Genomic DNA, 16270 nt, shown 5'->3' on the forward strand with positions numbered 1-16270 from the left:
TCTTGTCAATTTCACTGCCTTTGCATCGAGCGGTGGACTGACGATGCTACGAGAATACGCTCTTGCTGTAAAAATGCAGTGAGTTCAGTTTCATTCTGTTAGTTCGACAGCTTGACTCGACTTGTTTACATTTAGTCAAGTTTTGACTAAATGATTTAACATAGAGGGGGAATCGAGACGAGGGTCGTGGTGTATGTGTGTGTGTGTGTGTGTGTGTGTGTGTGTGTGTGTGTGTGTGTGTGTGTGTGTGTGTGTGTGTGTGTGTGTGTGTCTGTGTCTGTCTGTGCGTGTGTGTGTGTGTGTAGAGCGATTCAGACCAAACTACTGGACCGATCTTTATGAAATTTGACATGAGAGTTCCTGGGAATGATATCCCCGGAGTTTTTTTTCTTTTTTTCGATAAATACCTTTGATGACGTCATATCCGGCTTTTTGTAAAAGTTGAGGCGGCACTGTCACACCCTCATTTTTCAATCAAATTGATTGAAATTTTGGCCAAGCAATCTTCGACGAAGGCCGGACTTCGGTATTGCATTTCAGCTTGGTGGCTTAAAAATTAATTAATGACTTTGGTCATTAAAAATCTGAAAATATAAATGTAGAATCAATAACATCAGACCATGTTTACGTGTATTTTTGAAAGAATTATCTTATCTACATAAAATTGACCAATATGTTTACAGTATTCATATGAAACAATATCAGTTTACCCTTAAATGGGCTCCATATAATGCATTATTAGCTGCCATATAAATTATGTATCATGTTGTTTTGTCAAATATTTATGTACCTTGAATTGTTTGACAATTAATTCATGCATGCCTGAATAAAAAATGTTGAAGAAAAAAAAAATCTGAAAATTGTAAAAAAAAAAATTATATAAAACGATTCAAAATTACGTTCATCTTATTCTTCATCATTTTCTGATTCCAAAAACATATAAATATGTTATATTTGGATTAAAAACAAGCTCTGAAAATTAAAAATATAAAAATTATGATCAAAATTAAATTTTTGAAATCAATTTTAAAACACTTTCATCTTATTCCTCGTCGGTTCCTGATTCCAAAAACATATAGATATGATATGTTTGGATTAAAAACACGCTCAGAAAGTTAAAACGAAAAGAGGTACAGAAAAGCGTGCTATCCTTCTCAGCGCAACTACTATTGAGTATACGGTCTTGCTGAAAAATTGCATTGCGTTCAGTTTCATTCTGTGAGTTCGACAGCTTGACTAAATGTTGTATTTTCACCTTACGCGACTTGTTTGATGATGATGATGACGATGATGACGACGACGACGACGACTACTATGATATATGCGATCCAAGGCGAATCAGAAGGGATACTTTATGTATTGAATAACATTAACAACTAATTGCACGCATTGTGTAAAGGGAACAAACTCTTCGGATCAGGTCCAACGCAATGTGCTATGAATCTAGAGTTGTCTCCCATCGCAAAGCATGCGCATGACGGCAATGACGTCAGCTTGAACGGCCATGTTAATGTGAATCTCTGTGGTGTGGGAGAGTCCAGCTGCATAACACGACAGTTTCTTGATATATTTTCGTCGAGTGCATTAACATACCGATACAATGTCTGACCAGAAGGACCAGACCTTCCAAGAACTAAGCGGATATGACCCAGGGGAGAGCAACAATTTCGCTGTGGATGATTTTGAAACCCTGGGCACCAGCGGCGGTGCATATGATCCGCAGGGCACCATCCCAGAGCAAGACGAAGAAATAACGACGACAAATGCGTTTGGCGGTGAGGAACCGGCCGAGGAAGATCGCTATGCTGCTGGTGCGTCAGATGGTGTTCAGCCTTCAAACCCACTCATCTCTTGGGGAGACGAAGAAGATGAATCTTTGTCCCAGCCGTCTGCTGCAGTGCCCGATTCTCAGGCCTCAGCTCTTGATGATCTAGGGGGCTTGAGTGCTCTTACAGGTGCTCAGTCAGCTTTCAAGTCACCTTCCCCTTCAGACCCCTACTCTAACCCACCCCAAGAGAGTGAAGCTGTATATAGCACAGAACCTGTGTCAGCACCTCAAGAAACAAAAGCGGCAGGTAAAAGAAACAGTCTGCTGCCATGCATTAACAAGCGTGCTTTCTGCTGTAAACTCTTTTCTTTTGCATTGCAAGAAAGCCAAATTTTTTATTTCTTCGTTGAATGTAAATTCATACTGATCTGCTCCTTTTGACCCACACTAAAGTGCATGTTCCTGGCTACCATCAGATTGATTAGATCTACTGCTAAGCATAAAAAATGTGCAGCTGAGTTTCTGTTCGAAAACATTTGTAACGCTGGTTATCTCTTCCTAGGTTAGGGTTATTTTAAAATTAAATGCACCTGGTCCTTCTTTAGAGAGAAAGTTACAAGGGAAACCTTTAGCTTCGTCCATTTGTTGTATTCTGGCACTGTGGCAGATGGCCTTTTTTGATGTTAACGTGTAACTTATTCACTGACTTATTGCGCTCTTCTCTTCCTTTTTGTTTGGCTTCATTATTTAAAGCTAACTGTGAAATTGCCTTTTTTGTCTTTTTCTTAGTGTGGGTAACCGCTTGCTTCTGTCATTCTTGAGAATTTTCTTGAGAATTTATTTTAATTATTAGCACCTTGATCTTTAGTAACTTTCTATTTCTGCTCAAACATTGTAGCATAAGCTTGGTAATTGTATTATGTGCGCTGTACACAATCAAGGATGTATCAAGTACTACTATCCTGTATCCTTATAACTGTCCGTGTCAAATCCAATGACAACTGTTATTTATACTAACATGCATGGACTTCAGTCAAACATTGCATGTGCTGTTTATTCTTTGCTGATAATTGGTCACTAAACTGCATGCATGTGTGTGCTCTTGTGCCACATTCCTTTCAATTTCGTGACAAATAGTGAAATACCTGCATTCACTGACACTGACAGATTGTGTCAGTTTGGATCATTGTGACAAAACAGCAGTTGCACTGTAGTCTGTGGTTCTTTTTGCACAAGGTGTGCAATGTATGTTAGTAGTAGTACAGTATAGACCGGTTGTAAGAAACCCGTGGGGACCCAAACTTTAGGTTTCTTATATCCGGTTTGGCGGAAATATTTTGATTGTCTTTCATAATTTGTGGTTTGGGTAGTCTCCTGTAAGTAAGACTATCTCTGTCTATCTATCTGTCTGTCTGTCTGTCTGTCTCTCTCATCCCCGCCCCACTCACCCCTCCTCCTTCGACTCAAATTGAGCTAGGAAATGAATAGTCAACTGTTTGGAGTGAAAAGAAATCAGAACATTCTGTTCTAAGTATACTAGAAAAAATATGAAAAATATATTCACCCATCTCGATATTCAATGGAGATTCAAGCAGAGTTGTTTTTTGGCCCACTAAGCCTACTGATTGGCATCTTTTGCTTCGCTTCTGTGCAAGCACTCACACTAAATTAGAAAGACCACATTCATACATATGTAGATGTAAGCTTGCATGACCTCATGCATGGCAGTGACTACCCAAAATAACTTCCGATTACAGAGTCCAATACAAGGCATACTTAAGCAATTTGTCACCATTTCTACTTGACAATCGAAGATTATTCATCAATTGTAATTAGCTGTTTACCAGAAAAGAAAACTCAAACAAACTAATCCCGAAATGTGGATCAAAGTAAATTGGAACTCTAAAATTGTAAAAAAAAAAATAAAAAATTATAAGGTATTCAGCTAAACTTATTTTCTTATAACCGGCCATTGGTGCTGCTCGGGACTAGAGATTTCCTTTCGTACAAACGGACTTTCATACATCCGTGTTTCTAACTTTCTTTCAAGCGGAAAATTCTAAGTAATAACAAAGAGTAGATGCTGCCGGGACCCCCCCCCCCCCCTCAGCACCTTTCTTACAAACAGACTTTGTTACATCCGATGTTTCTTACAACCGGTCTATACTGTAGTAGTAGTGCTACTGCTAGTGTCTTGTTCTAAGAACTATCAACTATCAAGAGAATCAAGTAGTGGTGAAAAAACAAGACAAATGATGATAATTATATCATTTTCATCACAAAAGTGTAAAACTAAGAGTCGTATTGTGTTAATAAGCCAGACAGTGACAGTGTGGTTCTTTGAAATACATGTAACACCTTGTGTGATAACTGCTGTAACACTGTGTGATAACTGCTGTAACACCTTGTGTGATAACTACTGTTGGATGGGGATGTGGGAGAGGGTACCGTAGTCCAGTTTTCACTGGGGAAACCGATTCAGAACCTGCTGACAGTAATATATATGGCCCAAAGTCAGAATAGGTGTCCATTTTTGTGACATACAAAATCAATTTTAAAAATGAACATTTTCTTTGTTTTGAAAATAGAGATGTATTTTAGAGCATAAATACGCAAGGAACAGCTATGATTTAAGAAAACTCATGTTTGATCACTTCACAGATTCAGGTTTAAAAATTTGCAGGAGTTCATAACTTCACACTGTCACAAAATTTAGACTTGTTAAATCATTGTTGCTACATGTATTGGGTCTGTTTTAGACATCTGAGCAAATTGCTACAGCAAATTACTTTGCATTTCAAGCAAGTTAAACTTGTTTTGGCCACGCATGATGCAGATGTGAACTCCATTAATGGGAAGTTCATAACTTCACATAATTTACTTTTATTGGTAAAATAAATTTAATTTACACAGGCAGGAAACAATTTGTTTTGTTTTTTAATCTGAAAAAGGTGAGCTGGAACACGAAGGTAATTTTTGAAGATGAAGTGTGGAGAAGATTTTTTGTTAAATCTGTATTATTTATAGAAATTAATATTGTCACAATTTTTTCACAGCAAATATTGGCATAAGTTATCATTAAATCTACAATGTTGCTGTTTTTGTGCAAAATGTGCTTGAAAAGTACCATCAAAAGGATTTCAATACACCAAAATGTTTGTCTGACTCAAAGAGTTGGCAGAAACTGAAAGTATTTTTAGAATGTCCTAGGAGTTCATAACTTCACACCGTGACATCACAAACTATGGCTAATTCAAACCAAAGTAAGAAAGTGCATATGTCATCTTATTTTCTCTCCAGCTACTCTTTGTAATCAACATACAACTAAGTAATAAAAGTAAAACATTTGTGAAAACAAACGATAACAAAAATCATAAAATGTGAGCGTGCGCATAACTTCACAAGAATTTTTGTTATGTTGGTCTCTAGTACAGTTACTGTATAATATATTTGCAAAACAATGACAAACTGAGAACACCGAGTTATAGTATAGGCTAAAGCTGCACTTATATTACAAAATCAGATTTTAATTGCCAAAATAAAACAAATTGTTTGAAACTTGTGAAAGTTCATAACTTCACATCAATCACACATTTATACTAAAATAACTAACTAAAGTCTCTTGCAAATAATTCTAAACAAGGTTTTGTTACTTAATGATTTACTTAACCAAACTCAGTCATGAAAACTGTTACCGAAATCATTATTTAGTTAGTGTTTATGTCAGCTGACTGTGTGTTCATAACTTCACATCATTTATTTAACTGAAAAGCTACGTACTAAAATCTGCTGGTAAATTAAAATAAAAATGACATCAAACTGTAACAGCCTACTCTGGAGAAGAGCAGCACATCATTTGAGGTAGTGATTTAGTGTAGTAAATTAATTATTTTGTATAAATCATACTCATGGCATGTGTTCATAACTTCACACCGTGGGGCTGAGGGTCAGTTGATGTGAAGTTATGTACACCGTGCAGTCAACCCAGATTCATGCTGGAATTATCAAAATGTAATTTTGAGGGTTGATATTCAGAAAACTTCTTACAAAATGTCCAGATAAAGTCAAATGTACTCTTTTGCTATTAACAAGGCATTATTTTAAACACGCCCTTGAAAAATGAGCTTGAGTTATGTGAAGTTATGAACTTCATGACAAAACGGCTAAGTACTTCAGAAAGAAACAGTCAGCAGCCAGTAGATTCTTTTTGTGATGAAAATCATGGTACAGTGTAATTTGGAAACTGAAAATAGTCATTTTACATATATTTTGGGTTTTGACATGAGTTAGTAACTCTCACATAAAAATAGTGCGCAAGACACAAAGAAAATGGCTAACTAAAGCATACTGCTTGACTTTAGTGACAAAAATTGCTTAGTATCTAAATCTAATGTACTTTTATATGCAAAATTGCTGTTCCACTACAACCTTAACTTTCATGGCTAGCATTTAAGGACAAAAAACACTCTCAGTGGAGATAGTAGGAAAGTTCATAACTTTCTCACAAGAATTTTTTATTTCTCAATTACTCAAACACCAATGAATGAACTTGATGCAAACTTTCAGTGTGACTGCTGCTAGTGGATCCAAATGCATTACAAAGCTAGGTGTTCCCCAACCAGTCAATTTACTCTTTTTATAAGGCAAAAGGTTGGAAAGTTCATAACTCTTTTTTCACAAGAAAATCTGCACGTAAACTTCAAACTACTTTTGAACATGCAAAAACAAGTCAAACAACCCTTTTTATGTTTTATACCTCTGCAAAACATACTGTAAAATACTTTTTTACAAAAATATATCAGGTTTCAATCTTTAATTATTATTTAGAGCTGATCAGTGAACAAAAATGAAGTCTTACGGAAATAGTTATGAACTTTCTGTGAAATTTTGTCTCCCCATTTTCTGCAGGCTCACTGACAAAATTCAAAAACTTTGCTTTGTCAAAGGTACATTTGAGTTTTACTGGCTCAGTGAAAAGTCATTCATGACATTCTGTCCCATAAATATGACAGAGTAGACCATGTTTCAATATGCTGTAAGGTCATGTCACAAAAAATGGCCAAAATGTAGTGCTGCTGACTTCAGATAATGGCGACATTTTCATTAAAAACAACAACTGAGCACACAATATTTCTCTAGGTGTGTACTTCATACTTTTTTTTACAAGTCTCATTAATCTTTACAAGGATTTTATTTTTCTTTGATGTACAAATCAGGTTAGAGCCAAGGTTGCACAGCTATTTCAGCTGTGGACACCATTTCAGACTTAAGGCCATATATATATATTTTTTTTTTTTTCATTTTACCCGAGCTACTAGTACTAAATACTAGTACTAAGTCACTGGTCTCCTAGTCCTACGGATACTTTTTCTTTACCAAAAAATCAGCTGAGGAACACACACAGATCAGGTGGTCACAGCCTAATTGACATTTTGTAGTATCATGATTGATGCTTTATAGTGGTCTGTGGTGACAGATGTTGACAATTGTAATATTAAATTTAAAGGCTGCCATATTCGTAGTGTTCATTAATTAATTCATATTGTTTACATACATGTGCCAATAATGTTATAAAACTGTACCTAAGGGGATATAATAACGATTGGCTGTAGCTTTCGAACACAGAAAAAATTATTTCAGTATTGCAAAGTGGTGTTGATAGTGTCAAAGACTCAAATGTAAACAGAACAGTCTCAAACGCCATCTTTGGTTTACGAAACGTCACAACGGTCTAAAAATAGCCCAAGTCCTGGAGAACTGTTGTTAAACAATGCAATAAAGAATTAATTATTTCTCGTAATTGGTAAGGACTTCAAACCTAAAACTTTGCAGGAAGCTTAATTTATACATCCCCGCAACGATGGGAAAAGCCCTGGAAGTAATTAAACTAATTAAATAGGACTATGTCAGCCTTTAATAAAAGCAAGTCTAATTGAACAGCCGCTTGAGAACAGATTGACACAGACAGAGGCTGAGGTGCACAAAATGCTATTTATAGAACTGTTTGTCTGTCATTATGCCTGCTTTGGGGTTGAATTTGAAATTTTCAAAGCAAGCTGCTAAATCAGTAAATGCTTGACCAAATGTTAATTGTTATTCACTAATAAATTGCTAGCGGTAGCAAGTAGAATTCGTCAGCATGCGTACATGTAGTAATGTTCATGGAGACAGTGTTCCTCAGCAGGTTACAGGTTTTTGTAACAGTTTCTAGAACTTGCAATGTAAGGTGAGGTTACAATCTCTTTATTACACCCCCGGTATAGGGGTGTGTATAGGTTTCGCTCGATGTGTTTGTTTGTTTGTGTTCGCATATAGATCTCAAGAATGAACGGACCGATCGTCACCAAACTTGGTGAACAGGTTCTATACATTCCTGAGACGGTCCTTACAAAAATTGGGACCAGTCAAACACACGGTTAGGGAGTTATTTGTGGATTAAGATTATACAAGGACTTATAGAGGGACATCTTAATGGTCCAAGGGAAATAACCATTCTCACTCAGTCACTGCCACCAACTGAGAAGGTTATTTCCCTTTGACGGGGGTGTTTTTCCTACCTCGGAGGAATTTCTTGTTTCCTTCAAAATCTGATGCACCATCCCATTGTATGAAAATTCCCTTCCATCTGATGCACCACCAGCAATGCGACTGTTTCCTTTGGCCATTATTTGCCTTTATTTGCTTTAATTTGTCAGTTCTTTATTCATCATAACGTTAAGGTTAACAGCAATCTGTTTTATTTGTACATTATATCAACATTCAGGGATGTTGTTTGGCATCTGCAGGCGCTTACATTAATTTGAAATCGTGGCAAATTTGCTGAAGAAATTAAATCTTCACAACATCTCTGAACATTGATGAAGCTTACAGTTACACTGCTGATTTATTTACTTACGGAAAAGTTTATGTTCTTTTGTTCATCACATTTTATTTGTACTTGCTGATTTGAGTCCAATACATGTGTGACAGTTAAAGAATCCATTGGCTTTTCCGGGCAAGTATAGATGTGTGAAAGGCTCAGACTGCCTGCTTTTGTTTTGCCTGCTTGTGTACTGTTGGGATTGTGAGTATAGAAGTTGTCCCTCTTGTGTGATCACTGATCATGTGTACAGTAGTTGCCTTCATTAATGTGTGTGTCTTGGTCTTCAGTTGACTTCAAGATGTAACAATTGCTATAGAAATTAAAACTATTTTAAGCAGATGTGATTGTAAAAAGTACAATAGAACTACATCAGTACATGTAGTATTAGGACTAGGCAGCAGAGTTGATTGTTGAAAATTGTAATAGAATTTTTACTGAATTTGAAGCAGGTGTTAGCTTGCTTCATAAACATTTTTGCTGTGGGAAAGGATAACTAAGACCTAGCGTACAAACATGCATGATGAAGCTTGAGTATTCATGCAGTGATTAACTTAAGTGTGTCTGACGGCTGGCAGTAGAGTTGATAATGTTCTTGTAGTTGTACAATGTATCTTTTGATCAGAATCACCTCCACCCCAACCACCCACATTCTCTGTTATCCACTGTTCAGGGTGCATTTGGCATGATGATTGAATGTCAACAGCGTGCAACTTCTTGTAGAACTATTAACTTAGGCCTAAAAAAAAAATGTGTGGTTACGGTAACCCGACCTACCCTATTTTTAGGGGACTTTTTATTACATTTGTCAACAAAAAACAAACAAAAAAAAACGAGTGCAGAAAACGCAATGAAACTGAAAGCGACAGCGCTCGAGTCGCACACTTATTTCCCTGTCGAGTAGGTTTAATTTGTACACATTAGAAAAAAAAGTAAAAATAAAAAAAAAGTAATTGCCTACCTTCCTACCCTATTTTTTTGGCTATGTTACCTTAACCACACCTATTTTTTTTGGCCTTATTCAACATGACTGATGCTTCACCCTGCTAAAATTGCACATGTATACCTGGCTTTCAACTTTGCAATCATATGCAGCTTCAAAGCACAGTAAACAAGAGACTGATAGTGATACTAATCTTATTTCTATGCAGGTTGACAAGAGTATGATAATGAGTGGGATGTGCCCTAGCAGGGAAATGGTATTATGAGCTGAGTAACAACTAACATGCTGGCCAGATGGCCTGTACTTGTTGAGTAACCACCAGAAGGGCCAGTGATTGAGTGTCTGGAGTGGCCTCCAAGTCCAACATGTCACTTTTTGTCACACTGCTGTACCTGTAGGTGTAGGGCCTTCATGTTCTTTGGCCAGTCACACTGTCCAGAGGTTGACTACCTGGTCCCACGCTCTTAGTCTTAGTCTTACACTCTTGCTGACTTTCTTGTTCAACTTGTGAAAGGGTACAGGTCTGCACTATTAATTTTCTCTGAGTTTAGCTTTAATTTGATATTTTTGAGTCACAGTGGTAATGGGAAGGTATGGGATCAAGTCGTTCAGACAAATCAGAATAAGCCTTTGCCAAAAGTCTCAAACTCAAAGATCGATTTTCCAAGTTGGGGCCCTCAAACTAAGTGTTGGACAGTGTTCAGTTCTATTGGTGTAAGGACAAAAATGTTGAAATTCTTTCACTGCTTATGTTTTGATCAAATCTATGATTCCAATAAATTTGAAGCTGAAAGTGATAGTTTCTTGACATAAGTTGGGTGTGTGAGTGAACTTTGATTGAGAATTGGGAGTGGTTAGCAGTGTAACTACATGGTGTGTGTGTGTGTTTGTCACTAAGTCACTAAGTGTGAACTTTGATTGAGCATTGGGAGTGGTTATGTTTAGCTAGTAATAGTACGGTGACAAGTTGGGTTAGTCACTCAGTGACTTATGCTGTCAGCTGATAAGCTACATGTATAGTGTTACAACATGTATTGAGTGCACTGACCTCTGACCAGGTAGTTAGTACACTCTGATCTGATCTGTTCCCCCACTACAATTTACAGTCACTGGCTGGCCTTTGTTGACACTGTGGCCAAGATGGGATTAGTTTGGGGCTGGGGTAATATTGTCCAGACTGTAGCAGAAACAAGAACATATAATTTCTCTTCAAATATATAATAATAATAAAACATTCTTTTATAGCGCTGTTCACCGCCAAATGGCAGTCTCATGCCGTCATGGCGCTTTACATTAGACATTAAAATTTAACATTTTACATATAAAAAGTTTTCTCGTAAGAAATAACATACAAGTATTAAAAACAATTCATGGACAACGACCACTTATAGTTATATAAGATAATCTAGAAAAATTGTTTTTAAAAAGATGGAAAAAAACCACGTAATAACTAAGATAAGTAATAGACACATAGTTACACATAAAAAGTCTGACAATAAAAGAGAACTCGCATAAAAGCGTAAAAAATATGTGCTCCTTTTTGCATTAGACTCGCAGACACTTGTTGACAACACACTTTTCACTAATACTTATAAATATATAAATCTAGTACTAATAATCTAGTCTGACTCGAAACCTGCAGCCAAAAATGGTGTTTTGAAACGTTGACCCTTCCGGTAGCATTTATGGGCTCACTGCTGTTGTGCAGCAAGTCATGGCAGTAATAAACGAATGAAGGGCAATGCATTGTATATGATGTAACAGTCTAACACACAGGATTAGGAAGCAGTGCACACGGTGTTATGTAACTCGTTGTTGCAGGTCTAATCTCTCTAATTCTTAATCATCTTCAACACTGGAAACTGCTGCCAGTGCCAACATTTTCACAGATACATGTACCACGTTCAGTCACTGTTGACTATGTAGTGTACCAGTTTCAAAATAATTGCAGAACTTTCTAACTTTGTGGAAACCTGTTTAGAACAGTTTCAGAATAAAAATCAAGCAAAAGTTGACATGTTTGCAGTGGAATTGTAAACTGAATAGATGATGGTGATGTGAATTAGTGATGGTTCCTGATTAGTCAAACAGTCCAAAGAAAGTTACACTTAGAGTGCAGATTGTCCTGTGCAGACTTGGAAAAGTAGCATTTGTCTGAGTTAGAGTAGTGCACATGTGCTTGTTGAACATTGCTAGTAGATCTCTGCAAATTGTGCTGACTGTGTGTCACTGTCAGTGGTCAAGGATAGAACTGGTGTATCTTGGTTTGACAAAATGTTGAGTCATAATGCTGATGAGTGTTTTTACTGTGTGCAGGACAGTGGCTGAAGAATGTTGACCCACGAGGTAAGTCTTGTGTCAAGTGCCCCCCTATTGTCAATAGATATTGTTTCTTTGAATTGTTCTGTTCACTGTTGTATGTACACACCTGTGTGGAACTGTCTGTCTTGTGGTGTTTTGATTTGGTGGAGATTTGTGCAGTAAAATGCATGGGTATTTTATGTTGATTAGGGTTTTTCTCCTCATTAGCACATGTATACGTACACTCACAGCTGAGAATCGTTGAGAGTTGGTCAACTTGGCATTTGGTCGAGGGATGTATATATTTGTGCCGGGATATATATATATATTTGTGCGGGGTCAGTGACATCCAGCCATGCAGGTATCACATGGCTGGTGTGGTGTAATGCCGGTAGAGGGGGTGAGATTAGTGTACACATGTATGTAGGTGTAAGGGCTTTGGGCTCAAGGCTGTTTGGGCTTACTCACAGGCTAGCACAGCTGTTCGTCATATTTATCAGCAACTGGTACAACAAGGGCTGACTTGTAGATCATGCACTTACAGTATAGACCCTTTTGGCTTTATTGAGGGGGGGGGGGGGGGGGTTGATCTGTGGCCATTTGTCTGAAAACTGTTTGAAGTGAGAGGAGACTAAAAATTAATGTAGCTTTGGTCTGCTTGTCAGGCCAACTACTACTTGCTTGCCTCTCTTGTAGTCTTAGACTTTCCTCAGAAAGGGGGGGGGGGGGGTCCTTGGTAATAGATCTATCTAGCAATCACACCATTCAGAGTTGTCACAACTCGCATCTTTTATAGTTCACCAGTTTCCTTGTTTGTGAATTATATCTACAGTCGAACACGCTTAAGACGAATCACTGGGGATCGGAAAAAAAGTTCGTCTTAACCAAAATTCGTATTAAGAAAATTGATGGATTTTTTTATTTTTTTTTATTTTTTTTATTTTTTTTAAGTCTTGTACATTTTATGGTGTTTCAATTTGTTTCTTTCGCAACTTTCATGCTGCTTCACGTTTAGACAATAAAGTGACATATTCAGGTACATGTTCATGTGTGTCTCATGTTGAGTGATGATTGTTGAGTTTGAGTGAGAGTGAGCACACAGATGTTTCATCCAGTTGTTACGTTTTTGGTCACACACACGCGCACACACTGACACTGTCCACATTCGCGGTGTTCCTATCATTTGTCCGGAATCACTTACCTTGGCGACGGGTAGCAAACCTTGGCCAATTTAGTTTTTTGTTTTTTTGTTGCAACATGATGTTCAAATCCAAATCGAAAGCACTGACTGACTGATAAACTATCGCGAACCGGCGAACGCAAACGTTGAGAGTGTGGTTTCCCTTGTCCAAGGGAAACCACTCTGGCATCTATATTTTTTGGCATTGGCTTCCGTTCGATTTTTCGTTTTTGGTATTCGCGAAGGAAATAAACGTCAGTCAGTCATTCATGTTCAGTGTCTGAGCTATCAATCACTTTGATTCTAAATTTGAAATTGTTTTGTGAGTACAGTGTAATCAGTTTAACTTTATTCAGTGATCGGTTGAGCAATGGTTCAAGCAGTCGACGCAAGGGAAGACTTTGACACATGTATTCAAACTTCTCAAATTCCCATGATATGTCGATCTCGGGACGAGTTTAAAGATTTCGTCATAAGCGTGAGTAAATTACAGACATTATGCATGCTTGGGAATCCAAAAAGTGCTCGTTATAAGCGTAAATTCGTTATAAAGAATTCGTTTTAAGCATTTTTTTTAAGCATGAAGAAAGAGGTATTCAGTTGGGAACTTAAAACTAATTCGTTATAAGTCAAAATTCGTAACTAGCGTGTTCGTTTTAAGTGGGTTCGACTGTAGATTGACAGAATTATTTCTATTTGTGGGTTATGCATGCTCATGGTCAATGGTTCTGATATGATTTCAGACTCTGTTGAATGCTTGTTTCATTGTTTGTCTGTGAAATCAGACTTTTTTTTCTCCAAAATAATTGGGTTTTATTTGAAGTCCTTTTAATGTTAGTGTTATTCTTTAAACCCTGTTCAGTCTGCATTCGTGACCTTGAACAGTTGCTGGTTTAGCGTTTTTGTCTGTGCCCCAAACATCAGTTATGGAATTTTAACTTTCGTTCCTTCATTTTCGTTAGAATTTCCCATGTTCTACTAAGTTTAAAAAAAAACCAACATATTGACAAATATTAATGACGTTGTTTTGTTCTTTGTTTATGTTTTCTGTTCTTACTTCTAATTTCTAACAGCACCTAGCGTTGAAGAAGACCTCTCCTTGTGTAAGTTCTCTTCCACTTAGTCTTTTTGGTTGCCGGCATTGTGTACTTTTTGGTTGCCGGCATTGTGTACGATACTGACTGCCACCAACTTTTTAACCTCTCACCTTTGTCCCCCCCTCCAACCTGGCTGCGGTTTGCAAGGTGCATGGAACGTACACTGCATTCTGTTGCATCTTACATCTCTTGGTGTTTGCTTACCTTCCGGGGTTGTGACAGGACCTTGTGTTGTGTGTTAGAGACACTTTCTGCTTTTCAATTTCACTGGTAGACCGTGCGCGACAAATAACGGCAGCTCTATGGACTTGGTTTCGGTCAAATTTTCTCCTGTCTGCGCTAAGTCCGGCTGTGACCTTTCTCCTAATTTTTTGACCTGACGTTTTCAGCTTGTTTGATTTTGTACAAAGTTCTTTTGGTTTTATCTCCCACAATTCCGAGAGGAATGGGTCACGTGAGATAGAACGCGGGAATACGTCACTGAACGAATGGTTTCCGTCCTGTAAAGACGTGTTGGTGCACTGTCTCTCTTGCTTTGCCTTCATTTTCCTCTAACCTTTCTCTGTACAAGTTTTAGTTGTAGGTTAGTTGAAGTGTATTGACTGTTTTGATTGTTTCGGTGTTTGTTGGTTTTTTGAACCGGGAACTTGTTGTTTCGCGTATGAATTTTATTCGTCGAAGCTAACACATGGAAATGTTAGGCGTCAGTCGGCGCGTTCATTGTTTTTGCAGGTGTGACCTACTATATTTGGGTCAGTTGGGATCGTTACTTGTTTTTGCACGTGTGACCTAAGGTCAGTCGGAATTGTGACTTGTTTTGGTAGGATGACATATTATTTTGGCTACGGAAATGAAGTACACGTTTGCTGACACAGTCAGTCACGATTTGCTGACATAGTCAGTCACGATTTGCTGAAGCAGCCTCTTTGTTTTTTCAGCAGCTGTCTCGATTACAGCAATTACTATCGCCTGAGGCGAACTATGGGCCACAGAAGGTCCGCTGTGCTAAGGCTGGGCACTAGTCCATTGAAGATTTGAAAATCTTTGCAGTGGATTTTAAATTGTTTTCATACTGTAACGGGTGCGCTTGCTCGTCCGCAGGAATCAATATAACTTTTTCGTGTGGTTCGGAATATGGCGGACTCGGGAGGTGGTGAATGTGCTGCTGGCGGGAAGAAAACCGGCAAGAAACCGGCGAAAGCACAACCTTCTGAAGTGATACCGTCAGAAAAGACGGGAGTTGATAAGTCTCTTTCAATAGAGAAGAGCTCGTCTGGCCCACGTGATTGTGAAGTTACTCTGAAAATGGACAAAATTTTGGAGACAATGACTGCCTTGTCTGGCAGACTATCTGATTTGGAGAAAGTTGGTAAGCTTAATGCGACGCCTGTTGCTTCAACATCGCGTGGAACCGAGTCGCATGGAACCGAAAGCAGTTCGGCGCAAGAGTCGCAAGCGGATGGAGAAGACGGTGCGTCGGTTAGATTTGCTCATGAGCAGTTCGAAAATGAGTTTGATTCGGCTGAAGACACGGAGGTTGCTTCGGACAATGATTTTGACGCAGGCATAGTAGTGGATACAGTTGGCGAGGGGATTCATCCATCTCTGGCAGATCGTTTTGAGGAAGGACTTCTTCTTCCATCAGATCGGGCACGTGTGCGAGACACTTTTCAGAACTATCCGCGGCCCAAAAATGTCACGTCGCTTCGAAAGCCGACTCTCAATCGTGAATTAGATGGCAAACTGTTAGACAAGTTCGCAAAGAAAAGAGACTCGAACCTGTCCTTTGTTCAGGAACAAGTATGTTGTACGCTGAAAATTATCGCTCAGCTTATGTCCGACCTCAAAGAAAAACCAGCAAGTCGGAAGTTGAGTGATCGTGACAGCTTTAGCAAACTGGCCGATGCGGCTCGACTTCTTATGGCTTCACACAAGGACCTGTCACAAGTGCGGTGCGAAGCACTCAGGCCGACACTTAGCCAAGACTGCAGGGCCTTATGCAATGCGCAGCTAAATTTCAAACTGACGTCTAACGAGTTTTTGTTTGGGGAGGATCTAGCGAAAAGGGTCGACGATGCAGTGAAGAACAGGAAATTATCATCCACACTGTCACAGCCCCTTT

The 16270-nt window shown here is 38.3% G+C and overlaps 1 protein-coding gene across 14 annotated transcripts in view; it reads left to right on the top strand.

Annotated features, from left to right (window-relative positions):
• The first annotated feature begins 1466 nt into the window (after positions 1-1466).
• LOC138952222 (reticulon-1-A-like) overlaps positions 1467-16270 on the top strand; it is a 44126-nt gene continuing 29322 nt past the window's right edge. Inside the window, exons 1-3 of one of the 14 annotated variants that reach the window (XM_070323832.1) lie at positions 1470-1955; positions 11887-11916; positions 14125-14154. In XM_070323832.1, coding sequence (XP_070179933.1) covers positions 1601-1955; positions 11887-11916; positions 14125-14154 — 415 coding nt within the window. In that variant the 5' untranslated portion in view covers positions 1470-1600. Of the gene's footprint in view, positions 2076-11886; positions 11917-14124; positions 14155-16270 lie in introns of all 14 variants that reach the window. The other 13 variants (XM_070323828.1, XM_070323837.1, XM_070323839.1 and 10 more) reach the window with 13 other exon arrangements.

This window comes from Littorina saxatilis, linkage group LG17 (assembly GCF_037325665.1).
Source record: "Littorina saxatilis isolate snail1 linkage group LG17, US_GU_Lsax_2.0, whole genome shotgun sequence".
Classification (NCBI taxonomy): domain Eukaryota; kingdom Metazoa; phylum Mollusca; class Gastropoda; order Littorinimorpha; family Littorinidae; genus Littorina; species Littorina saxatilis.